This window comes from Podarcis filfolensis (genome assembly GCF_964270895.1).
Source record: "Podarcis filfolensis genome assembly, chromosome: 5".
Taxonomy (NCBI): Eukaryota; Metazoa; Chordata; class Lepidosauria; order Squamata; family Lacertidae; genus Podarcis; species Podarcis filfolensis.
In genome coordinates this window covers 19679223-19706582 of record NC_139608.1, presented here as the reverse complement: position 1 = coordinate 19706582, position 27360 = coordinate 19679223, and the positions used below count along the sequence as shown (strand labels likewise).

Genomic DNA, 27360 nt, shown 5'->3' with positions numbered 1-27360 from the left:
AGCTGTTGCAGGACTCCCAGTCTTATCAGCCCCAGCCAGTATGCTCAATGGTCAGAGACGATGGGAGTTGCAGTCTGAGAGCATTTAGAGGCTCCCCATTCCTGGAATGAAATGCAGGTGTGTGGTAAAATGGCCTGAGGTCAGTTGCAGAACAGTGCCAACCACATTGAGATTAAGCACATAATGATGATAAGCTTGAAGAATATCTGTGAGCTTCTAAAGGGTGTGTGGAACCTCGGATCAATATTCTTGTAGTGCCATGCCTTCTCAGCAGGAAACCTGGCCACAGTATCTCTCTCATGTGATTGATTTATGTGCTTGCTTCATGTATATACCACTTTCCTACCTGAGCACCCAAGGCAGTTGGCAGTTTAAAATTGCGTACAAGATACACGTAGAAGGGGGAGGAAAGAAGAATAAGCAAAATTAAGGTCCCAGCTCACATTACTGTTGTAGGCATCCATCTGTCTCAAGAGCGTGACTGTGGGGTCGAAGTCAAACCACGGCATTAGCAGCACTCAAGTGATCTTCCCTTGCCACAAGCCAGGGCAGGGTGTATGGAGGTCCTGGGCTGCCCAGATGACAAGACCCCTCTCATGGCCTTGCTGATGTAGTCCAAAGGAAAGCAGAGAAGTATGTTTGGCACTAGCCTGACTGCAGGAGTTGCCAGAAGGAGGTGTACAAGACGTCATCCAGCTGTCTCAGAGACGCCACTCTGTATTTGTGTAGGGTTTACGCCTTAGCCCAGGCACAGGCAAACTCAACCCTCCAGATGTTTTGGGACTACAACTTCCATCATCCCTAGCTAACAGGACCAATGGTCAGGGATGATGGGAATTGTAGTCTCAAAACATCTGGAGGGCTGAGTTTGCGTATGGCTGCCATAGCCTTTTCTTCTTCTGAAGATATCCCACAAGGCAGCGGAGGTTTAGGATCAGAGTTTTCCTTTTCCTAGATGGGCTACCTTCCCAGATTGATGAGCCCATCTGCCCCTCACTTCCCTTTATAGCATGGGCAGAAACTACCTTATTGACCGTTGAACCCAATATTTGTCTCGTCTACTAATAACAACAACAATAAAGGTAAAGGTAAAGGACCCCTGGACGGTTAAGTCCAGTCAAAGGCGACTATGGGGTTGTGGCGCTCATTTCACTTTCAGGCCGAGGGAGCCAGTGTTTGTCCACAGACAGCTTTCCGGGTCATGTGGCCAGCATGACTAAACCGCTTCTGGCACAACGGAACACCGTGATGGAAGCCACAGCATACGGAAATGCTGTTTACCTTCCTGCCGCAGCAGTACCTATTTATCTACTTGCACTAGTGTGCTTTCAAACTGCTAGGTTGGCAGGAGCTGGGACAGAGCAACGGGAGCTCACCCCGGCACGCGGATTCAAACCGCCAACCTTCTGATCAGCAAGCCCAAGAGGCTCAGTGGTTTAGACCACAACAGCAGTAGTAGTAATTGTTGTTAATATTATTATTATTATTATTAATATATCTCTTAATGCCAAAATAGGCTTCTAAGCAGTTTTAAAAGTATAAAAAACGATTAAAGCAGGAGGTTCAGGTCAAGAGTTCAATAGAATACCCAGGTAAAGAGGTGTGTCTTCAAAAGTCTTACGAAAGTTATCTACAGAGTTTTGTAATGAAACAGCTGGAATAAGTTTGTGGAGCGGAGGAACCAAATGGGGGTTTGTCCCAGTCAAGTTGTTGAAGAGGGCCTCACAACCTCGCTTTATTCTCTCCAATGCCATCAGATGGAAAGGCTGATCATGGATGGTCTGAGCCAATGGAGCAGTTATTGCTTCATAAGGGAAGAGTCTCCATACTCCAAGCTGTACTGAATTTTAAAGCATGACGTCCGGAGTAGAATGTGCAGTACAAGGGTCCTGAGTTAACAGGAGCACATACACATGGAATTACATGTTTGCTAGGCCCTGGAGAGAAACTTTCATTGTTTAAAACAACAATAATACAGCAATGCTATGCATTATTCACCAGTGTGGTCACTGTTTGTCTTTTAGGTATGGAATCAATATGTCCATAAATATAAATATTACTTATGCAATGTACTAGGCCAAGGAACTTCCATGATTGTTGGTTCCTCAGCACTGGTTCCTGACATCAGAACAAGGGAGCAGAGTGTTCCTTCCATACAGCAGTGAAATATTTTTAACCCCAAGGCTGCCTTCCCTTCTGGTCAACGCGATGGATGGGGCCTGAGGCAAAAGGAGGTGGGGCAATGCACATAAATTCTACATTTGTGCAGTAGGCTAGTTTATAAACACCCTTGCACACCCCTCAATATCCTCTATCTGGGCAAGCAAGATTGATGTTCAGAGTTCAATGACACATTCCAGCCAGGCAAAAACACTAAAGAATGTGACACAGGGCCAGTGTTGGCCTGGGGGAAGATGATGGGGCTGGGGACGACATGTGGCCTGGGGAGAGTCCCATGGGGCAGTTGGAGAGGCATGGAGACCCACATTGGGCCCCCAGGCCTGAGGTTCGCCAACCCTGGTCCAAACCCTCCAAGTGTCCCTATTTTCCAGGGACAGTCCTGGATTTACAGAAGCCATCCCAGTTTCTGATTTGATCCCAGAATGTCCTGCTTCTCCTTAGGATGTCCCTATTTTCATCGGAGAAATGTTGGAGGGTATGGAGTTATGTGACCCTCAAGCCAAGGAGATAAGTAGCTATACAACTCTTGGAAGGCATCTGAAGGCAGCCCTGTGTAGGGATGTTTTGAAATGTTTAATGTTTCATTATGTTTTTATATATATTGGAACCTGCCCAGAGTTGATTGGGCATCCTAGGCAGATGGATATGGTATAAAGAAATTATTATTATTATTATTATTATTATTATTATTATTATTAATTGAATAGGGCATTCCTATTTTCATTAGAGAAATGTTGGAGGGTGTGCTGGTCTCTATATAATCTGCTACCTCTCCTGGCTACTTATGCCAACAAAAATTAAATGAATGTTTCTGATACTAAACAAAGGTAGAAGACATCTGAAATTGCATTACTGTAGCTGCATTTATCAGTAACTTTTGTGCTCAAACGGATGAACCCGTTATTAATTTCCTGATTTGTGCCTTGGTGGACATATCTTTTTCACTCAGGTATTCCTAATTAGTTACAATGGGAAAGTGAACCTGATGCATAGGTCACAGGCCTTCAGTTTCTAAGCGAGTCTCCACTGGATTTCATTCCACAGTAATGGAAGGTTAAGTTCTGATATGCTGCATGTGTTATGCCACTGCTACCTAGATAATATTTTAAAGGGAACTAATTTCTCTAGAGGCCTCCCTTGTGTGGAGTTATTCCTACAGGCGTTTAATAATTGCTGCATGTTAGCCGCATTCACTAAAGCCATATCCCTTCTTTTCCCTCTCAGCTGCTTAGAGGATTAAGAGTTTCCAAGCCATAGAAATACCTGAAATACCAGGATAGGGTGTAACAGAGCCTGCAGGGCTGTGAAACATTCCGGCAGGCTTGGTGAATTCAAAGCATGTGTGAATTTAAGCAATGAGAGAGTGTTTGTTTTTGCTCTCAGCACATCCTGGCTCAGGGAGGAAGAGATAAGAATATATTAGTGGAGGTTTTTAAGGAAGGTTGGCTTGAGTTTGCAATCTTCTTTTCCTTTAAAGCATTTATATCCCACCTTACCGTAAAAGGACATGGTAACTGGGAAAAAGAAAAGAAAACAGCCAGGAAAGATAAAGGTAAAGGTACCCCTGACCGGTAGGTCCAGTCGCGGACGACTCTGGGGTTGCGTGCTCATCTCGCTCTGTAGGCCAAGGGAGCTGGTGTTTGTCCGCAGACAGCTTCTGGGTCATATGGCCAGCATGACTAAGCCGCTTCTGAAGAACCAGAGCAGCGCACGGAAATGCCGTTTACCTTCCCACCGGAGTGGTACCTATTTATCTACTTGCATTTGACATGCTTTCAAACTGCTAGGTGGGCAGGAGCTGGGACCGAACAACAGAAGCTCACCCTGTCGCGGGGATTCGAACCTCCGACCTTCTGATCGGCAAGCCCTAGGCTCTGTGGTTTAGACCACAGCGCCACCCGCGTCCCTACAAACAGCTAGGAACATTTACTAAAAGCAAGAGTTAAACATGGCAGTATAACGCATGAATTAAATGCTAGTAAAAGGGAGCAGCAATTAAAACAAAGGCAATAAACTGGAAGCAACAAATAAATCCTCATAACTGAAGCCAACCAAAGGCCAAATAAGACAATGAAGAAGTCTAACACAAGACTTCCTAAAAATGAAGGTTAATGCCATACAACGGACAGTAATCCAAGTGGATGCTCCAAAACTAGTGATTAGGATGACCATATGTCCTACTTGACTTTGGAGAATAGGGTTATCCCTTGCTACTAGCCAGGTTGACTGTGGTCTGTGTCCAAGGTTAGAGGTCAGCTTATGAATACCATTTGCTGGAAACCACCGGGAGGGGTGCTCTTGTGCTTGAGGGTTTCCCACAGTCATCTAGCCCTGCTTATGACTTATTCTCATGACTAGCCCACTCCCCATCTTAGTGTTTTGGAGCACCCCCCACTGAAAAATTCTCAGAGATGCCCATGCCTACCCATTTAATGCATTGCCTGATTTTTGATATGTGTCGCATCCAGGTTGTCCCCAATTAATTTCCCCATTGGCTTCATCCTTCCCCAAGGGGGAGGGGAGGTGGAACTTACTTTTTCCTTACCTGGACCATGAGTGTATTGAAGAGGCCTGCTCTATCTTTCCTTCTCCCTCTTGCAATAACAGAGACACTGAGCTGAATGGAGGAGCTCAGAGGCAGGTTCCTCAAAGGATGCACTAAATTTTCAAGAAGGCTGCTGACCAATCAGCAGAGAGATAATTTTGTCATAAATGGGGACTGAGCCAGTGACCGTCCGGCTGGTCTCTGTTCCAGTACAATGGTACTGTGGCTTCACACTTCAAAACTACCATCTTGAAGGGGAGAAAAGTACAAGAAACTTGTTTTGTTTTCATTAGCCACTAGCTGGCAGGGTTTCGCGGTCAGCAAAGAACACGAGGATTCGCCATTTCTGAGCACAATGTTGTTTTCTTCTGTAAAATCAGTATCTTGTGTTGCCCAAACCAGTTCCTTAGATTTCTAGGTGTACTGGTAGACTGGACCCCAGATGGAGTTCATTTGTATCAGAAGCCTTTGCTTCATACACTTTGAGACTCAGCCATGGTCTCCCTTTAAGATCTGAATGCAAATGGATGTTTCTACAGTTCACTGCTGGATTGGGTCCTGAGTGCAACCCATTTAAACTGGCTTGCCACATTCTTCTGTAGCATGAAATAAGAAGAAAACCCCCATCCTGCAGGGATCGCCAGAAAAGAAATTAGCTGTTATGTGAATGGCTGTCTTTCCTACTTTGCACCTTGCCACACCATTGCTGTATCCTGCAAAGATAAAAGTAACACTTGTCAGAAATTTGTTAGGTGTGAAACAGCTCTGAGTCACTGTCACTTCAGTTGTTGATGAGCCAGCGATGTAAGAAGTGAGAAATTCTATCAAGATTTTAAAAAAACAAAAAACAAAAAGTACCTATATTTGGCATGAAAGCATTACGTAATATGAGCCTCAAGAAAAAGCACTGGAGAAGTTATTCTCACACTGTGATCTTCTGCCTTGTTTTTAATAGATTTTTACCTCAGCCTTTGCGTGGGCGGATGGGAGTTTTAGTCCAAAATACAGTGGTACCTTAGTTCTCAAACTTAATCCATTCCAGAAATGCATTCCAAAACCAAAGCGTTCCAAAACCAAGGCGCGCTTTCCCATAGAAAGTAATGCAAAATGGATTAATCTGTTCCAGACTTTTAAAAACAACCCCTAAAACAGCAATTAAACATGAATTTTACCATCTAACAAGACCATTGATCCATAAAATGAAAGCAGTAAACAATGTACTGGGTTCCACACAGTCACAAAAACAAAACAAAGCTAGGTAAAGGGAAAAGTACCCCTGACCGTTAGGTCCAGTCGTGGACGACTCTGGGGTTGCGGCGCTCATCTCGCTCTATAGGCTGAGGGAGCCGGCATTTGTCCACAGACAGCTTCCGGGTCATGTGGGCAGCATGACTAAGCCACTTCTGGCGAACCAGAGCAGAGCACGGAAATGCCTTTTACCTTCCCACTGGAGCAGTACCCATTTATCTACTTGCACTTTGACATGCTTTCGAACTGCTAGGTGGGCAGGAGCTGGGAGTGAACAATGGGGGCTCACCCCTTGCAGGGATTCGAACCACCGCCCTTCTGATCAGCAAGCCCTAGACCACAGTGCCACCTGCGTCCCTAAAAACAAAACTAAAAAGCCGCAAAAACACAAAATAAATAGCAAAGACAGACAGACAGACCTCAGCGTAACACTCAAAACGGAACTGTGGCACTCAAAACAGAAGTGTAACACTCAAAACGGAGCACGTTCAGCTTCCAAAGAAAGCTCTCAAACATCTGGGTTTGCAGTGTTTGGGTTCCAAGTTGTTTGAGTACCAAGGTGTTTGAGAACCAAGGTGCCACTGTATATGGAGGGCACCAGGTTGGTGAAGGCAGTTTAACAGTGATATAGCAGAAATTAAGTATAGTTAAAGAACAAATTAGATCTTTCTCTTGTAAATAAAACAAGCCTTCTCATGCACAGTTGAAAGAAACAGAGTTTGTCAACAAAAGAAATATGGAAAACTTGCTGTTTTTGCTTCCTGTTTCTCCAAACCAAACAAGATACGGTACTTCACCTGCTATGTGTACTCCAGGCAATTTTCTTTCCTGGGAAACAGTTTCACCCTGGTGCCTTGAAGGCCCAGGCCCAATCCAACTCATTCCTCCAGGCGTAGCGGTGGAAGGAGTCCCTGCGCCACCAGCACCCAGCATGCTGAGGGAGGGACAAGCTCCATCATCTACCAGCTCGTTCTTCCCTCGGTTTGAGGGCCAGAGCACAATGGCGTCTTCACCCAAGCAGTATATTGCAGGTGGAACCACTGCCACTCCTGAGTCAGGAGCAGTGGCAGCAGTTTCACCCAGTGGCGTAGCGTGGGGGGTGCAGGGGGGGCCGGCCGCACCGGGCGCAACATCTGGGGTTAGGGCAAATCCACGGGTTAGGGGGCGCAAATCCACGGGTTAGGGGGCGCAAATCCATGGGTTAGGGGGCGCAAATTACTTGCCTTGCCCCGGGTGCTGACAACCCACGCTACGCCACTGGTTTCACCTGCGATATACCACCAGGTGAAGACACCATTGAGCCCTGGCCCTCAAACTAGTATCAATACATGGCCCAGGCCTAGATTCCAGCAACATCTGAAGGTCCACAGGTTAGTCATCCCTGGTTTAGCATTGTATGCATGAGCAACAACAAACCTCATGCCCATACACTCTCACCTCCTTTGGCACAACCAGAGGGGTGGGGTATGGGATTGGAAGCTTTAACACTTGCTTTTAAACTAACTGCTTTGTTTATGCCTGAACGCAGTTCAACTCTGGTTTGATTGTTTGAACAAACTGGAGTTCAAGTTAACCAGAGTTCTCTGAGTTTGGATGTAACAAGAAACACTGGTTAGTTTGGGAGCAGAAGCGAAAGCCTTTCTCAACCTGTGGGTCCCCAGATGATGTTGAACTACAATTCCCATCACCCCTAGCTAGCAAGGCCAGAGCTCAGGGATGATGGCAGTTGTAGTCCAACAACATCTGGGGACCCACAGATTGAGCACCGCTGAAAGCTTCTACTTTCCCTGTGGTTATGCCAAAAAAGCGGGAGCGGAGGACTATATGAGCGTGAAGCCCACAGAAGCACATGCGCATAGTGTTTACACATGGTTTAAATTTACTTCCAAACTGGTCCTGTGAGCTTGGTAATGCCTGGTTCCTACTTCTCTGTTGACCCATTGTGTTGAAGTTTATTTGGTGGGCTGTGTGTGCTGCAGAGACATCTGGGTCCATTCTGATCTCTGGGTCAAGGTACTTCTGTTTTTTTCTTTTTCTCTTTTTGAACACACATGTGCAGCTGGTCTTTTCTGAGCAAACAAAATATAATTGGGACAGGAGATAGCTCCTTTGTTCTTTTTTTAGGAGCCAACATTAATTTTGCATTAAAGAAGCTAACAAAATGACACAAACAAGGATATGAAATTTAAGGATGAATTTGAAACTGCATGCGTAACTGAATTAATAGCATTGCACCCTATAATTGCTGCAGGTCAGACATGAAAAGAGGTTGTCAAAAATTCAATCATGTTTTTCAGATATTAGTAATAACCCCGCCCCCACCCCAGCACATACTACTATGTCTTACTGAGTGATTTAATGTCTTGGATATTTCTTAGTAAAATACATGATCTTTCTGCAGAGAGAAATGCCAGGTGGTTTTGTTTGCATCTGGAAAGGTTGTTCATTATCATAATATTTGTCTGAATGTGTCCTTTTATCTGCGTATTTCTTCTTAAAGATAGGGTTATGCATTTTGATGTTTTATTTAAAAAATGTTACTTTCTCTTTAAGCTCCTAGTACAGAGTCAAATATTGTCTTATGTGCTTTGTCAGAAAAATGACTGCACAGAGAACAGGGCTGGTGGTTCAAGGCAATCTATTGATCTATCTTTCTGCATTCCCTTTTCTCTTTAATGAGGACTAGAATGTTTCCACATCAGTTAACAGCCTCCATAAAGCACCAGAAGGTCACACCAGCATCACACTCGCCTTTTTTTCTTTGTGTCTATAATATAATTGGCTGATTGTGCTGGTGATGAGTGAGCTCCCCCCCACCCCCACCCCCCGCAATTCCCCCAGAGCAGTCTTGGCTACATGTTATTAAACCTCATTGCTCGTTCCCTGAGGAGAACAGCTCTGCTGCGCTCCTCGCTAGCAAAGCCAGTGCCATTGCGCAGGTTGAAACGGCAGAAACAGCATCCATTTTAATCTGCGGGAAGCCTCTCGGTTTACAAGGGCGTTCTTTTCTCCTTCAGATGCTGTAAAAATTAACTGTGCAGCTTCTGTAAACATTCTTGGCTCTCGGTGTCTGGTTTCTGTATGATGCACTGAGATGGTACACCAGGAAAACTGTTCGTATCAGGTAAGAATTAAAAGCTCTTCTGCCATAATCGGCATCATCCCTTTTAGAAGAGAGGAGGGAAGAGGCCTGCCTTTTTTTACTTGTTTTTTATTTCGATGCAGCAGGTTGCTTTCTTTCAGCTTATGTAAAATTGGGTCACCTTTCTAAATGGAAGGATTTCTGGGCTGCTGTTTTGTTGGCGTTCTCTTTTCAGGGCTACTATTAAGGGGCACAATGAGGAAAGCCGACAAATAATCCTTACTTTGCTTTTAAGATAGCAGGTTGTTAAGCAGCTATTGCCAAGTCTCTGTGTGTCCCTCTTTTTACAGGGAAGGAAAGCAGCTCCGTATATCAAATGATAAGGCTCCACTTCAAAAACAGCTTTTTATCTGCATTATACAGATTTAAAAACAAAACAAAACAGCAGTATAGGTTTTGGTTTGTGCCATTTAGTGGATGACGATACTGTGGGGAGGATGTTAGGGAAAGATGGTCAACTGAATAATTGTCATTAAAATACGTGTAGTAATCTGAATGTAGTCTGAATGTTAAATTATACTTGTGAGCACAACTGGTGTGGGCATGTTTTGACTGTGATGAGGTGTAAGAATTTACATGTCTGATGCATGTAGCTCAATCTGTGTTTGTTGTTTGTAGTCTCAAAGAATCCAGATACTATGTTTTGTAGCCAGCACATCATTTAGCCTGCTACCTCTGGAAATATTGCTTCCTTGTTTCCTGAAAGGTGCTTCTTTTTGGAGGGATTTGTTTTTCAAATGCTTTACATTTATGGTACGCATGGACACGGCGAGAAGCAAAATATTAGTTGTGTAGATTTCAAGCTGCTTTGAGAAATGGATTTCTCCCATCTTATATCTTCGCACACCACCTTTACAGGACTGGTTTCCTATCCCAGTAGAAGTGATTCATTTAGATTCTGGCTTGATTGCTGTGGTTGGTGGTGCATGAGTGGGGATATACCATTTTAAATCTACAGTTAAAATAATATTTAATGCCAAACGAAACACAGAAAGTTGCACTGGTGTCGGTGCTAACCCAGTCTATGCTTAGAACGAAGTCCTTTTCATAGGCTCAACTCCAATCTTTAGCACATATATTTCAACTCCCACCTTCTAAAATTTATTGAGCTTGATCCAGACTAAATTAGTCACGCTTTTGTCCCATTGAAATCAACAGGGTCATGGAGAACTTAATTCCCATTGATTACAGTGGGGCTAGAGCGTGACTAACTTAGTCTGGATTCAGCCTATTTTATTTTTTGCACAGCACGTATTCAGGAATAAAATAAAGGTGTAGAGGAGCCAAATATACTGAATTTGCAAGTTGTTTACAGAAAAGTGCAAGTGTTGTAGGGAAAGGGATGAACCAAGATGGAGAGGGAAAGTCTCTGTAGGGAACAGCATGTTTAGTCTCTGTGTTCCTACACATAATGAAGGTAGAAGTGCAAAAATAGGAACCAAGTAATGCGCAGCTGTAGCTTTTTAAAATTCTGTTTAAATAGTTTTAGGATAACTGCCCCCCCCCCCAAAATCTTTCCACTTGCATTTTCTCCCATTTTTGGATTTCTGCACATTTTAGCCCATGTTCTGCTTAGTCAATAGCACCACTTTGGCTTGACACCTCCTGGCATTTTAATAAATAGCCCAGTTGCTGTGTCACAAAGAATGCCCCACAGCCACATTTTGTAATCTTGTAGGGGTCAAAGGTTGCCCATTGTTCCCTTTGAAATGGAAGTCGCTTCTTTGGCAACCGTGATTAAGAGAAGGGTACACTGAACACCATCAAGAACGGCTTCTGATATTGGGATGGTCTGCTCTTCGACACATTTGTACATTTTATGTATGTGTTTGATCATAACCCATCTCCGCTGTGGGGGCACTTGCTGAGTTCTGCATATGAACCTGGGAAATCTTTGCAAAACAAAATTGTTGCCTTTAAAAGAAAAGTGGGGCAGGAAAGGTGTCTTGTGTAAAACACCTTGTTAGGGTGACACAGTTCACCAACAGCAAAAAAAACCCCAAAAGCAACAAACCCATTAACCTGGAGGTTGCATTTTTAATCCATCTGTGATGTGGAATCCAGGGTTTTAGCATCACACTGGAAGCTATAAATGATTAGATTTCAGCAGGCCTGGCCATAAGGGCAGCTTCTCTCAGCGGGGGATGGGAAAATGTCAGGAGCTGCCGCTGCCGCTGTCACAAGTGCCATCTGTGGTTAAATAATAAATGCCTTGTTTTGCATCATACTGTAAGCCAGATCAGAGCTTTTTTTTTCATTGCCCTTAGCAGAGAATATCTGTATCCTGTTAAAGTGTAACACACTCTGCTTTTCAGAGATATGCTGTTTAAATATTGGAGCCCCTTTCTCCTTTAATTTAGAAGAAAAGATTAATAAGGGCCTTCCCACATAATATCATTTGCCACCTAATGTTGTGCTTGCTGCTGAGTATATACTTGTCAAGGAGCTGCAGCCAACCCTGGCTCTCTGAGCATACCTGTATGGTACTGTTACTAACATGCTTGATCTTTTATGTGCCTTGCTATGACTAGTGTCTGGCTAAGACATACTTTGAGCAGATGCATTGAAATTGGTGGGCTTTAGACAATCATGACTAACTTAAATCTGTCGATTTCATTGGGCCTATTCTGATGTCATAGGCTGCGTACACATCATGGGTGATACTCACCATCGTGCCAAGGAGATAGTTCCATCCGGCAAGCAGAAATGTTTGCACTAATGGAACAACCTCTCCTCTCCCCCCCCCCAATGTGCTATTCTGGGGAACCTTCCAACCCTCCTGAGCAGAATTGAGGAAGAAACAAGGGGAAGTCCTCTTGAGCTATCAAGACTTATTGCACTGACTTCCATTAGCGCCACAGCTTACTCGAATCTGGCTCTATAACTTTCATGTACATTGGAAGCACAGTTCACCCCCTCAAAGAATTATGGGCACTGTAGTTTAAGGGTTGCTGGAATTGTAACTCTGTGAGGGGTAAACTGCAGTGCCCACAATTCTTTGAGGGGGTGAAACCCAGGTGTGCAAGCTTTAAGAAACAACCCGTAATGAGTGACTGACCCTGAGATTTAAAGGTGATATGAAATATTCACAAAATTATGAGCAGTTGGGAGAGGATACTGGAACTAATGGTCTCCAAGCAAAAGTGTTGGCAGATCAGGGCAAACAGAACGTGTTTAATGGGCATAGAGGATCCTTCTTAGGTGTAGAAGCAGCTTTTAAAAATAGACAATTTTGTATGTGTAAGGTGAGTGAATAGGCATGGTTTTGTTGCCACTGAATATGAGACCAGTGTGGTGTAGTAGTTAAAGCGTTGGACTAGGGCCCAGGAGAGCCCAGGGTTCATATCCCCATGCAACCACTAGGCAAAAGAGAACCACGTATACCACCCGCAGTTCCTTGGAGGAAATGTAGGACACCAATGTATTAAAAAATAAACACAAATTCTGGCTACAAATGTGAATTTTGTGCACTATCAATGATAAACCACGTAGTTACATTTTTTAAAGCCCCACTAGCATCTTAGCTTGGACAGCTTACAGAATGGAACCTGAGGAAGAGGTTGGAAGGTAAAGACTAGCTCAGTTATCAGTGGCTCCATGGGCTGCATTTGGAGTACACTGGGAGCAAGACTGGTTCCTTGCCCTAGATAATGGGGTCACCGGAGGTAGCATTCACAGCCTGGTGATTTCCTGAACATACTCCTTTGTTAGATTTATATCCTGCTTTTCTGTCTTGATGGAACTGAGAACAAAGGTCCATAGTGTCCCCAGATGCTTTTCCATCTAGGCAGTAATCCAACCCAGGAGACCTGCTTAGTTTCAGCATAGTGGCTGCATCATGTGTCTCCTGATTGTGCCTAGGGACGATTTGCTTACTCCTCTGGGGGAGGAAAAAAGAAGAGCCAGATCAGACCAAAGAGATCAAAGTCCAGCTTCGTGTTTCCAGCAGTGACCCGCCAGATGCCTCTGGGGAGCCCAGAAGCAGGACTTGAAGGCACCAGCCTTTGCCTGGTGTGTCCCAGAGGTTGTCAGCCGGGAGATTCCATTTCAATTGACAGGCCGGTCATCTGTGAATTTGTTTAATCCTTTTTATAACCATCCAAGCCACCTGCCACCATCTCATCATATGGTGGTGAATTCTATAACTTAATTATGTGCAGTGTGAAGAAGCACTTTCTTTCATCTGTCCTCAGTATACTACCGATCAGTTTCAGTGGGTGACTCCTAATTGTTTCTCCTCTTTATCCATACCTTCCTTAATTTTAAGGAGCATCCCTTTCAGGGATGTTCGTCTGGCACCATCTGTGTGGTCTTTTCAGCAGCAAGCAAACTGGGCCTTTTAAATGATTTATGCAGTCTGGGCCTCTTGTTTTTTAAGCATGTGTTTTGATTTCAGGGGTGCTGTGGCTTGTGGCCGGTCAGATGGACGGGGTACAAATAATAAAAATGTTGTTGTTGAATTCAGGTACTTTTGGGGCTGTATTTGATGCTGCAAATATGCCCACGCTACTGCTGCAAATATGCCCACGCTACGCCATGAATGTGAACATTTTAAATGAAGACTAACTACCCTTGCCAAAGACCATAGGTTTATGTTATGTTAATTTCTGAATACAATGTATTAGAAGCCATTAATGGCTAAAGGAAACACTAAAAGGTTTATATATCTACTGTTGCAGAACTGTTCTGGGGGAGGAAAGTCTTATTTAGGTCATCAGTTTGAATCTCTTCCCAGATCAATGGTGACACACAAAATTAGATCATTATTAATACAGAATGTTCATAACCTCCACACATTTATTAATGCAGAATATCCTACTGGGTCCCTGGTTCTCTGCTTAAAGTTACTGGGTGCATTTTCTATACATTAATACACACTAAATGAACTCTTAATATGGCTCCTAATTATTATCTCCCACTTCTAACTCTGAACTGCTTAGATGGTGGTTACCAGCACAGATGCATCATTTGTCTGAAGCATGATTCTGCAGTCGTGAGAGTCAGAATGACTTGCTCACAAATAACTGGCTTCGGACTGTAGGAGCTTTGCAAATGGGTTGCCTTGTCAGTTCCAGAAACAACCTGAAATGTTCCCTTTGCTTTGGAGGGGAAGCTGACGGTGTTACATATAAGTTTCATATCCATGCTGATTTTAGAGCTTAACATATTGTTTTTCCAAAAACAAAATAATATCTGGGATAAATTGGAAGTTTCCCTAGAAGCCTGTAGGAGTTCCACAACTATGTTTACCTATAGATCTGGCAATAATATACACAAAGCACGTCAAAACACAGAAGGAATATATATATATACAGTATATTGTTTTGACTCCTCTAGGAAAATAGCCACTTCTCCAAAAAAATGTTTGCTCAGCAAGAGGCAGATCAAGCTCCATAGCAGGTCCAGGGTTTGGGGCTGTGTTAGCCAAATCTTTTGTTGATCTGGCTGTCCAGTAGTTACAGTAGCAGCAGGAGGTTTCAGGCTATTTTGATTACTCAGATAGCTTTGGACAAGTGAACTGAATTTCCAGGATGTCATTTGGGTGAGGAAAAGTTGTTCCTGTGTCCAGGGCTCCTGCATTCTACCTCTCCTGTGCAAGTTTTTAAAGTTTGGTGTATGAGTTCGGCCCGCCCCCCCCAGTCTTTGCAACTATTTTGTGCTTCCTTTCCTACTCTTTCTTTTAAAATGTCCAAAGCTACTGTCAGGAAGCCATGATTTTGGCTTAGGCAAATGCCTTTTTTTAAACATTCAGTAGGTTTATAGCAGGCATAGGCAAACTCAGCCCTCCAGATGTTTTGGGACTACAACTCCCATCATCCCTAGCTAACAGGACCAGTGGTCAGGGATGATGGGAAATGTAGTCCCAAAACATCTGGAGGCAGTGGCGTAGCGTGGGTTGTCAGCACCCGGGGCAAGGCAAGTAATTTGTGCCCCCTAACCCGTGGATTTGCGCCCCCTAACCCTAACCCCTAGATGTTGCGCCCGGTGCGGCTGGCCCCCCCTGCACCCCCCACGCTACGCCACTGTCTGGAGGGCTGAGTTTGCCTATGCCTGGTTTATAGATTTCCATGCATAATCTATGCTGGAAAAATATTTGCCTAATTCATTGTTGCCATCATAAGATTTTAGACACCTGGTGTGACCAGGCAGTCTGATATAAACATTGGTCGAAGCAGGCATCTCCAAGCTTTTGGACACATCTTCAAATAGAAGAGAAGGTTATGAGCACTGTGCACACACTATAACCATGTACATGCATGCACACTCTTCCCCACCCTTTCCCAGCTAGCATTTAGGCTTGAAAAAGTATTTCGGTTCTTTTCCAAGACAGGTGCTTGGGGCGGAGGGTAACCGTCTGGGAGAGTGCAACCCATGTGTTAAAGGAAATATGTTCAACAAGTTTTTTAGAGAAAAGACCCAGAAGATTCTCACCAACAAGCTGTTTTCACAGGCTAAAATTACATGTGCTATTTCCAGGATACACACACCCCCCAAAAAAAAGAAGAAGAAGGAAAAGGATGACAGTGACTTGAAAGCAGCATATGTGAATTTATACATATACACGCAGACAGGGGAATAGTTGCTGTATTTTAAAAAGAAATACAATACATGTCACCATTGGAAGGGACCATCAGAATCATGTATAGTCTAGTCCTCTGTAATGCAGGAACCTTTCACCCAACGTGGGGCTCAAACCCATGAACCTGAGATTAAGAGTCTCATGCTCTACCAACTGTGCTACCCTTCATCAACAGTGGGGAAGACTACAACCAGGTGATATGTGTGCATGCCCACCGGTCCTGAAAGACCTACATTGGCTACTAGTACTTTTCTGAGCAGGTGAGGGGCGCAGGTGGCGCTGTGGGTTAAACCACAGAGCCTAGGACTTGTCGATCAGAAGGTCAGCGGTTCGAATCCCCGCGACGGAGTGAGCTCCCATTGCTCGGTCCCTGCTCCTGCCAACCTAGCAGTTTGCAAGCATATCAAAGCCATAGCTGTCAACTTCCAGATTTGAAAATAAGGGACCAGCAGCCTCAAAAATAAGGGATCAGCAGCCAAAATAAGGGATTTTTCGGGCACAGGTATGTTCAACTTCTGAGCCTCTCCGAGCCAAACGCATAAAGCCCAGCCAGCAGCCAAACAAAGCCTCAAGCGGTGGTTCCCACAGCGCAGCAACCCGGCAAAGGGGATGCAGCAAGGAAAACCACCGTCACCTCTGGTGAAGTGCTGAGCAAAGGTGAGTGCCCAGGCAACACGGCCAATTTGATTGGCACAAGGCATGCAAGCTCCACCCCCCAGTCGTTCTTAGACTCCTTATTGGGCGAGCAACGCAGCCAAGCAACACAGTTGGAGCCTCCATCCTCCCTGGCCGGCAGGGAGGGAGGGAGAGGAGCTGCTTCCTTTGAAACCCGGGAAATTTAAGGGACATCATCAATAAGGGACAGCAGCGGGACATGGCGCTGGGATAAGGGACTTTCCCGCCAAATAAGGGACAGTTGACAGCTATGGTCAAAGTGCAAGTAGATAAATAGGTACCACTCCGGCGGGAAGGTAAACGGCATTTCCATGCGCTGCTCTGGTTCGCCAGAAGCGGCTTAGTCATGCTGGCCACATGACCTGGAAGCTGTACGCCGGCTCCCTCGGCCAATAAAGCGAGATGAGCGCCGCAACCCCAGAGTCGGCCACGACTGGACCTAATGGTCAGGGGTCCCTTTTCCTTTACCTTTACTTTTCTGAGCACAATTCAGAGTGTTGTTGACCTTTACTGCTTCAGTCCTATATACCTGAAGGAGCATCTCCACCCGCGTCGTCCAGCTCTGAGGGCCTTCTGGTAGTCCCCTCATTGTGAGAAGTGAAGTTGCAGGGAACCAGGCAGAGGGCCTTCTTGGTAGTGGAATGCCTTCCCATCAGATGTCAAAGAGATAAACAATCATATGATTTTTCACAGACATCTGAAGGCGGCCCTATTTCAGGAAGCTTTTAATGTCTCATGTTTGGGTGTGTTCTTTATATTTTGTTGGAAGCCACCCAGAGTGGCTGGGGCAACCCAGTCAGATGGGTGGGGTACAAGCAATATATTATTATTACTACTACTATGTTCATTTTTCACATGCATCTGAATTTCTTCATTCTCCCTCTGATCTCATGGGTTATGAGGAATATGTATAGGAGGATCCTTTGATTCCCAACTATAATCCGTACTATTTTACATTTACTTTGTAAGGGTCTTGCTGCTTCTCCTATACCTACTGTAGTCAGGGAACATGTAGCATTAGCGAGCAGTACAGTATTTTTCTGTGGTTGTGCAAGATGGTTTTAATGTCCTTACTAAGTTGTCAGCAGCACATACATAAAAGATGAATTTGCTTGTAATGCGGGCATATTTAATTCTGACTCATTTTTCACTCCCACGGAGAAATGGAAAAAAAAGCTTGCATCCCACTAACAGTGCCATTGTGGCATTCAGGAAAAGGGAGCATGTGAGTATTTTGAAAAGCTGTGAATGACGTGTGAACATTTTGTTGCAATTTAAAGTTCACAGCAGTAAAACTAACAAACCTGCCTTGTAAATCTGCACCCCTGTAAATGAATGGGTTTTTCTTTTGTTCAACTGATAATTGGCTTATAGGTATAAGTCAATGTTATGGGGAGGGGAGATAGAATGGGGGGGAGGAAGAATTAATTTTAGCAACACTAGGAAATGACACGCTGAGTCAGCTGTGAGGATGGGAGCCATAAAAAAGTAAAGCATATTAACATAATTCCTACGTGCAGAAAAGTAATTACATAGAAGCCTACTAGGAAAATAATTGAATTTAGCTGGCCCAATATATTAATGCATGCCTTCTGTTAAACTTTTGAATAGTGCGTATTAGAGAGATCTTTTAAATAGCCTTGCCTTTTTAGAGTTGCTAGTAAATGTGTTGTTGGGTCAAATCTTTTATGGGTATTTTATGGGAGATTTAGAGGGAGGATTTTAAAGGCAGTTCTATAATCTCATAATCTTATAGTATACATTTCACACCAGTTCTTGTTTCATTGGGGTGGGTCACCCAAATTGTCTTCCTTAATGCTTCCTCCCTTAGAAATTTAGGCACTTATCCAATTCCGAAGCACTTACACGTAGATACAAGTAGTCTCATCATCCTAAGTGCTTTTGTGGGAGGAAAGTGAAATGTAATAGCCTACATTTGCGAAAAGGCCTTGGGAAGTTCTGATGTCATTATGGAGTCCAGACAAAAAAGATGATTCACCTTGTTGCTGAAAATACTATTGATAAAGCGATGTAGCCATCAACAACTGCAGGTTGTAATACCTTAAATTTCTGTTGTTGTAGTACAGGCATGTCCAACCACAAGTAGCCTGAGATCTACCATCCAAAATCAAAAACTAGCAGTGATCTACCACACTCTCCCATTGTCATTCTTCAGCTTAAACACATTATAATTGGCTGAGCTTATGATAAAAATAATAACAAATGATAGTCACTTCGATAACACCTGAAAAGTTCATCATAAATCAATATATTTTTAAAAATACATACTTTTTATACTTGTAATAGCATAAGAAAATAACATTGAGGACAGGGTCCTACATAATCAGAACATGATGCACGGATTGTTGTTCATGAAAGCTCATGCCACAACAAATGTGTTATGTCTTTAAAGTATCCCAAGACTCTTGCTGTTTTTCAAATGAGTGAGGGGCACTTGTCAACCACAGCAGTTTCCCCCATAGTTCGAAACAGAAATTGGGTAAACTGAACTGCAGAGTTGACAGCCTTCAAGCACCACCTTAAGAACTGGATGAAACCTGTAGAAGCCCTTTCCCCTGGATCCAACCCACCCCTTCCTTTTGAGTAAACGTAAACCAGCCCTTTCTCTCTCTGAGGAGCCAGTGTGCATGACTGCACACACACACACACCTCTCCCCGTGTGAGTGGGATGGCAGCCGCTAGGAAGGGTCCCCCACTCCTTCGCATGTGTTTACTTGGGAGTAAGCCTCGCCGCGCTCAGTGGTCTGTTTACAGCCATCGTTTAGGGGAGGGGGCAAGGCAGTCCTCTCCTCAGGGCTGGCTCCTGGAATGTCCAGCACCATCTCTCTCTCTCACCCAAACCAGCCCTTTCTCTCGAGGAGCCAGCGCTCAAGGCTTCTAGCCACGTGTTGGACAATACTGCTGTAGTAGGAACTTAAGAGTCAGAAAATCCAGAGATAGAAGCATTTTCCTTCATTGGTTACACACGTATCCCGTATTATTTTAGAAGCTTTTCCTTTGTTGGATATGCAGGTTTGACTGATTAAATGCCAGCAACATAGTGAGACAATGGCAAGCCTTGGGTTCATGTACTTCCCATCCCTGCAGCCACAAAGCTGAGTTTAGGTGGGGGTTTTTCCCCCATAATGGCTTTCTGACCTACTTTTTAGGGCATTTACCCTCCCAAGGTGCATTACATCAAACCAATACAGTACAAAATGAAATTTCCAAGATTTGAAATAACAGCAAAAACAATGTTTAAACAGTTATTTTCAAACAACCACAAAAGCTCCTGATTGCAGACCAGGAAAAAAATACACCTGCATTAAGGGCTTTTCTGAAGGATAGCAGAACTGGTGGTGGTGGTGTGTGGAATACACATTTTTGTGTGCAGAGGGCATTTCTGAGATACAAAACCGCTACGTTTTTTATTAGCTTCAACTTGTAGTTTCATCTGACCACAATCAGCTGTGTTTCATTTTAACTATACCGTAGTTTGAAACAGACAACGTCTTATAATGGGTCGTAAAACTTAACAAATCTTAACCAACCACAGTTAAGATTAACATCATTACCTGAAACCTAAACTTTGTTTAAACTGCGGTCAATAAAAAAAAAAGGAAAGGAAATGTTCTGTAGCAGCTTGTTCCTGAGGGAGAACATGCAACCCTAAGGCAAGCCTCGCCTAGGCTCATTCCATTCACTATAAACCATGGTTTATTGTGACATACTGATGCAGCCAATTAAGGTGTTTCCCATGGATAAACATGAAGAAAGTGTTCGGTGAACAAGAAGGTAGTCTGTGCTTTGCCCACTACAGTAAGCTTGCATATTCCACATCAAATGATGATGTTGTTGATGATGATGATAATAATCTTCCAAGAGATTAAAAATACATTAAAACATCAGTCATTAAAAACTTCCCTAAACAGGGCTGCCTTCAGAAGTCTTCTAAACGTCAGGTAGTTGTTTATTTCTTTAACATCTGATGGGAGGGTGTTCCACAGGGCAGGCACCACTACTGAGAAGGCCCTCTGCTTGGTACCCTGTAACCTCACTTCTCGCAGTGAGGGAACCTCCAGAAGGCCCTCAGCACTGGACCTCAGTGTCCGGGTTGAACGATGGGGCTGGAGACGCTCCTTCAGGTATACTGGGCCGAGGCTGTTTAGGGCTTTAAAGGTCAGCACCAACACTTTGAATTGTGCTCGGAAACATACTGGGTGCCAATGTAGGTCTTTCAAGACATCAGACTCTTGCAATGTTAGGAGGCAATTTCCTCTGTCCTACTGTGGCCAAAATCTGAGCCACAAGCAGGAGATACGGCAAAATGCCACAGAAATAGCGCCTCGTAACACCATGATGGAGAGAGACACCACCAGGAAGCCCTTTTATTCAGTCTTTTCACAAGAGGACTAGATTCGTAGCCCACTTTCCAAAGTAGAAACATACCCAAAATGGATTACAACATACTTTATAATACAAAGCAAATAATTAAACAACAGTAACAATAAACAATAAATCATTAAATTAAATATGACCGCAGCTGCAGATAAAAACCTCAGTTTGAAAGCACAGCCCACTAAAATGAACCACATGCACACTAGAATAAATAAGTTTTGAAAAGCACTGAAAGAGATGAGGCCACCACAGAAAAGGCCCTAGCCCATGGAACTCAATAAGGTAATGATTGTCACCAGTGGACCAACTTTATTGGTTGTAAAGCTTGGGCAGGCTCATAGAGGTGCAGGTGGTCATTCAGATAACCTGGTCTCCCATCAAAAGAGGGTAGGAAGCTGCCAAGTCAAACCATTGGTCCATCTAGGTCAGTGTTGTCTGCACTGAGTGGCATTCAACTAAGTTTTACTCAGAGTAGATCCACAGAGATGAATACACCTATCTTCGTCATGTTCATTAATTTCAATGGGTCTGCTCTGGGCAAAGCTTTGTGGAACACCACTCATAGACTGGCAGTAACCTCTCCCAACTCTATCTGGACATGCGAGGGATTGAACCCAGGGCCTTACAGAGTAGATGCTTTGCCACTAAGCTATGGTCCTTCCTCATTCAGGGCTTCGGAAATGGTATTTCTCAACCCATGCTCCTTTTAGCTAACATAAAAATCCCACACACAGACCTTTCAAGCATGGGTCCCCTAATTATTATATTGGAATTTTCAAATGTAATAAAATTTTGCGGGTTCTAATGTTCTATTTATGTTGCACATATTTCTTTGAACCCCATCCCCAAGACCATCATATGCCCCTCCATCAAGAAACACTTCTTTGTAGACTAATACCAGCACCTTAAATTGGGTCCAAGAACAAAATTCAGCTACTAGTGCTGAATTGGGTATATTGTGATCTAAATGCGTAGTAGCTCACTGTTTTGGACCTAAAAGATGAGTCATAAAACCACAACATGAAAAGTCCACAGGGGCTCTGTAATAAGCCATAAGGCCTAACCAACTAACGCTTGAATTAATCTCAAGATGGCTTAGGTCCTCCCCCTGCCCCCGTCCCTTGTGCTTCCCAGAAATTCTCCTGATGATAACTCCTTCACTGAATTACTTTGGGTGGGCGGGGTAGTTTCCTGCTTCCATTAACATGAAACATGTGCTATAATCATCCTACTGTTCTGAAGTTTCATAAAGAACAAGAGACTTCACAAAATCAAGAGAGACAAGGCAGAATGGTGTCAGTTATCTGCTATTACAAGATTAATGAATGACATGACCCCAAAGTAGCTGGTTGGCTTTTATGGAAAAGCAGCGTGGACTCCAGATGCACAGCGTGAGAGGCAGCGGGGAATGTGTGGGGTTTCATCTCCAAAGCATGCGCTCATGCGGTGTCACTAAGCTCCGAGCGTTCCTGAGATGTGCACCTGTCAGTGGGGCTTTGTCTCAATCTGAGAGGCGAAGTGTTCTAAGCACGTGTATTTTGCATCCCCGAGGTGATCTCATAATGTTGCGGTTGGCAGCCAACCTTCCAGGCTGCAGCTTGAACTTCTGAAACACCTTTATTGTAAATTACTACAGTGGAACCTCAGGACGCTGGTGGCGCTGTGGTCTAAACCACAGAGCCTAGGGCTTGCCGATCAGAAGGTCGGTGGTTCGAATCCCCACAATGGGGTGAGCTCCCGTTGTTCGGTCCAATCTCCTGCCCACCTAACAGTTCAAAAGCATGTCAAAGTGCAAGTAGCTAAATAGGTACCACTCCAGCGGGAAGGTAAATGGCATTTCCGTGCGCTGCTCTGGTTCGCCAGAAGCGGCTTAGTCATCCTGGCCACATGACTGCGGACAAACACTGGCTCCCTCAGCCTATAAAATGAGATGAGCGCCACAACCCCAAAGTCGTCCGCGACTGGACCTAACAGTCAAGGGTACCTTTACCTTTACCTTACAGTGGAACCTCAGGTTATGTACCATCCTCCTTTCAAACGCTTCAGGTAACAAGCTCCGCTAACCCGGAAGTGGATGCTCCTGCTTGCAAACTTTGCCCCAGGATGCAAGCAGAAGTTGCACAGCGGTAGCAAGAGGCCCCATTGGCGAAAGCGCACCTCATGTTAAGAACAGTTTCAGGTTAAGAACGGACCTCCGGAACAAATTAAGTTCGCAACCGGAGGTACCACTGTATATGGTAAAAATGTTGAGCTGTATCCAGTGGCATCAGTCAGCCGATGGTAAAGGTTCTGTCAGGAGAGCAGGGAAGGAAGGAATTTTCAGGGACCACCACAGCAGCCCTCTTAAATCTGCTCCGGAGGGGGGGGTCTCCCAGTGAGGAGGGAGCTTGCAGGGAGGAGAGGGAATTTCTAAGAACCACTTCCCTCCCCATTTCACTGTGGAAAAGCCCTACAGTCAGCTAAGTAATACTGTCGGCTACAGCCCAGTTATTTTCAGTACTCCTGTTTTTTTTTTAGCGAGTCCCTGAAGCAGAAAAATTGCCCAAGAGAGGATTCAGGGGACGCATGTGTAAGTAATGCGCATCCAAAGAAATGTCTGTAAATTGAAGTGATACCGGACATGCTCTGTAACTATCTACTTAGTGTTTTTTTCTTTGCTTTCGTTAATTAGCTAGATCGAGGAAACCTACTTATCAATTTGAAAGAAAGAGGAAGAAGAAAAGAAGTCAAATAGCTGTTCTCAACCTGTGGGTCCCCAGATGTTGTTGGACTACGACTCCCATCATTCCTGAGCTCTGGCCTTGCTAGCTAGGGGTGATGGGAGTTGTAGTTCAACAACATCTGGGGACCCACAGGTTGAGAAAGGCTGAATGCAGGTTGTCCTTGTCCCCTGCTCCTCTGCTATCCCCCCCCTTTTTTGCAGTGTGTTAGACTCCATTGGAGGCTGGAGTTGCTCCAGGTCTGGACAACCTGGGATAGAGGGGCTCCTTTTAATAGATGGGACGACTGTGTGCTTCTGGGCCCTTTGGCCTGCTGCTTATAGCTGCAGGCCATGCGGCCTTGGCTTTTTATATCATTCTGCTTTTACGTAGCAGGGGTGTGTGTGTTTTGCTCTGGTGTACTCTGCTAGGCAGGCCTTTCCATCTATTTTTAACCTGCACTACCAGTGACTAGAGGAAGATTGTTGCTTTCCTTGTGTAACTGGCGAAGAAGTGTAATCAGCTGGCTTCAGCTCAAAGCCAGCCTTTACTTTATTTGGAGAAGAAGAAAAAGCAGCGTACTTTGGAGTGGATTGTAGCTGCATGCTTCAGAGGTAGGTGATAGCAGCTGGCGAGAAGATCAGGCTCCTGACAGGTCCCAGTGTCTGAGGACAAGAGACTTTTAATAGCCGGGAATGGACCTTCTCATTGCACAAAAAAGAAGACTGAAACTACTGGTCCGGCTTTAAGCTGCCACCTGAAACTGCAGTTTTAATGAATGGGCTTCGGGAAAGGAGACTTGAAGCGCAGAATAAGTTGCAGGCAGAAGAGAAAGTGACCAGTTTGTTTTCCTAGGGGTTTTTTAAGGGTTAAAGGAATGCATTTGGATAGTGATGGAATGGATGACATCATCACTGAAGTATCCACATTGGATGTGGAGGGGAATTATAAAAAGGTAAGAGACACAAAAGGGCTCTTTTGTCTGGGAACAATTGCTGCTGTTTGCAGGAGAGAAACAAATCAGGGCCGTGCAGTTGCAAAAAAGAAAGAAAAAGCATTCACAAAACATCCTTCAAGGATGCAAAAACAGAAATAAATGTGCATGTTCATGACAGTGTCTCTTTAGTTCGCTATATAATGACATTTGTTGTCATAATAAATGTTTTCACCAACTTTCTGTTAAGCTTTAGTTCAGAATATTGCATTCTACATACTTTTTGGTTTGGCTATATAAAACATTTTAACTGTCAGCATTGCAGATCGATGGAAATCAGGCGCTAGGAGTGTATTGATGTAGTATGTTGTAGTAAGTTAGGCAATCCAGTTTTGATTAATGTTTGAAACTTGAATGGTCTTTTTTTTCTTCTCTCTCTTTCTCACTTCTCCTACCACCAACCCATTGAATAGAAACTTTTTAAATTGAACAGTACAGTGAGTTTACCCAGGGTGTGGAGAGTTTATATAAACTGCTGCATTGGCATGTCTTTAAAAAGCATGCCAGCTGCAATATGGAACTTTAAATATAGTAATTGTCTATGTCTGGTAATAACAGACATACTTAAAAATAACTTTAGCTGCATGGCTGAGGTCTTGACATCAAATTACAAGAATATGCCAGTTCTTAGCCTAAGAGTGCCCAAAAGTTCCACTCTTTCTGTATTTGTCTTCTTCTGGCCAGAACTTGTTGCCTTAAGAATCTGTTGATGGGTTTCTGAATGCACAGATTTCCCTTATGTATGGAATTTGACACATTTTACCGTCACATTGGCTTAATGGAAAGTTTAGTGATACCTACTTTGTTGCCTACAAATACGTTTTGTGATTTATTTAATTCCGCAACTGTATGTATTAATTTTGGAAAGCTAATGACACCTACCTTGTGGGTCATGGAAGCTGTTGTACCAGCTGGGGGAGGCCGTAATTCCAAGCATAGCACACAGTTTGCACGCAGAAGGTCCCAAAAGTTCAGTCCTCGACATCTCCCTTTAGTGGAATCTCCTGTAGCATGAAATAGCAGAGCCCCTGGAGAAGCACTGCTAGCCAGAATGTGACTTAGGGACTTGCAGTCTGGCTAACTTTAAGGAAGCTTTATATGTTCATAGTTGGAGAACTTCCAGCACACTAGCTTTATAAATTTGCTATTAAAAAAAATCCCATAATGGTCAGAAACTCTGATACTAGTGTCTGAGAATATTATCATTTTTCAATCTCACTCCTTGGCTGTTACCTAAAATATTTGTTTCTGGCTCTTTTGAAGCCTAGATATTTGAAATACAAGTTAATTTTGGATTCTGCCATCTTTGAATTGCCTTTATGTTACTATCGGACTAAATAAACATTCTAATTATGGTGTTTTGTTTGTGTTCCTAGAAAACTTAGTAATCTATATGCAGTAAATGAGATGGAACAATGGAAGTACAATTTGACTTGTTCTGAACTCTTAACAGCTTGCATTTCTGGCTGTCTACCCTCCTTGCAGCCATATTTCTATTGCTATAAATGCCACGTTGGTAAAGTGTTCTGGAGAATATGCACATGAACATATCCTCTTCATATAAAAGGCCTTGTATTGTGAGAGGAAAGGGGGAATGATACCTAATAAGAGACCTGTCAGTTTCATATAAATGTTGACATACTGTTCTCATTGTGCATGTATGCAATGTAAAGCTCACCGTGAATGTACACCATTAACACATAAAACTCATTTATTGGTAATATCTGGAATAAAGTGTCCTTTAAAAGGGTCAATAAAATTATCCTCTGACGTGTTATTGCTGCCGGTTGAGCAATCAGCTAATGATCCTGCTGGCTTTTGTGAGACTCAGGCTCTCCTTTAACAATTCAGACAAAATGATAGGAGTAAGTCAGCAGCATTTCTGAAGCACCATAAAAAGCATCAATAAAACAGAGGGGCCGCAAAGCTTATCCAGTGAAGTTTTGTTTGAAGCACACCAATTTGGGCCAGATCAAGAAATACTCTTGGAAATAAAGTGCTACTTCTGGAGATTTCCTGTATCCCAAGTTACTTCAGCCCTGGGTGATTTTCTACATATTTGCAGCAAATCTTGTTGGCTAAATTGGTTCTTTCCAAACTGTGCTGAAGACAACAGTTGTTCACCACACCTGCTGAGAGAACAGAATGGACTGAAAGGAAGTGGCAGTGTTAATCATCTGAGCTAGTAGGACATAACTAGGTAGAACTGGGTTGGCCATGTAAATGGTTTTGAAGATATAGCTACCATACTGAAACCATCCAGGAAAATAGAATATATCCTGGTAAATTAACGGCATGAAAGCTGCATAAAAATATGAACATTTTGTGAAATAATAGGACGTGGGCACTGGAGGATGCCACCTATGTTGGATCCAGATTTTGTAGGTTCCTTGGGCAAGACACCCTCCCTGTGCGATTTTGTCTCCTCGCTGCAGTAGGTCCAGTGGGCTTTTGGCAGTGTTCCTGACCCCCTCCCAGGGTGTCAGCAGATGCTGACACTTGACACAGCCTCTGAACACCACATTGGCTACCCTTGATGGTACGGCAGTGGTGAAACCAACTGCATTGTGTGTGTGGTGGTTTATACTACTTTTTTCCCCTTTCATACAGATTAAGCTTGCATTACAGAACAAAATGTAATTAATGCTATTATGTGAAGGACCTGTAAGTTCTTAAAGCTTTAGGAGGCATCCCCAGAGAATTACATCTCAGTATCTCTTGATATTCTATCTGTGCAGCTCCTTGTTTGGTGCAGATCACATGATAGGTATCACCCAGGTTTTACTGAAGCATGTATCAAAACAACCATTCATGTTAATGGAACCAGATTGCACCAAACATGAATCCTGAGTTTTATGGTGGCTGTGCTAGATCTTTGCATTCTAGCTGAGAGTTGTT

At 43.7% G+C, this 27360-nt stretch overlaps 1 protein-coding gene across 16 annotated transcripts in view; it reads left to right on the top strand.

Moving 5' to 3' along the window:
* The window catches only part of LOC310762364 (schwannomin-interacting protein 1), a 388732-nt gene that overhangs the window by 330196 nt on the left and 31176 nt on the right, over positions 1 to 27360 (top strand). Inside the window, exon 1 of one of the 16 annotated variants that reach the window (XM_083613311.1) lies at positions 8829 to 9098. The exons of 12 other annotated variants lie outside the window; for them this stretch is intronic. In XM_083613311.1, coding sequence (XP_083469437.1) covers positions 9069 to 9098 — 30 coding nt within the window. In that variant the 5' untranslated portion in view covers positions 8829 to 9068. Of the gene's footprint in view, positions 1 to 8828; positions 9099 to 23854; positions 24424 to 27360 lie in introns of those variants that run through there. 3 more of the 16 variants (XM_083613313.1, XM_083613312.1, XM_083613310.1) reach the window with 3 other exon arrangements.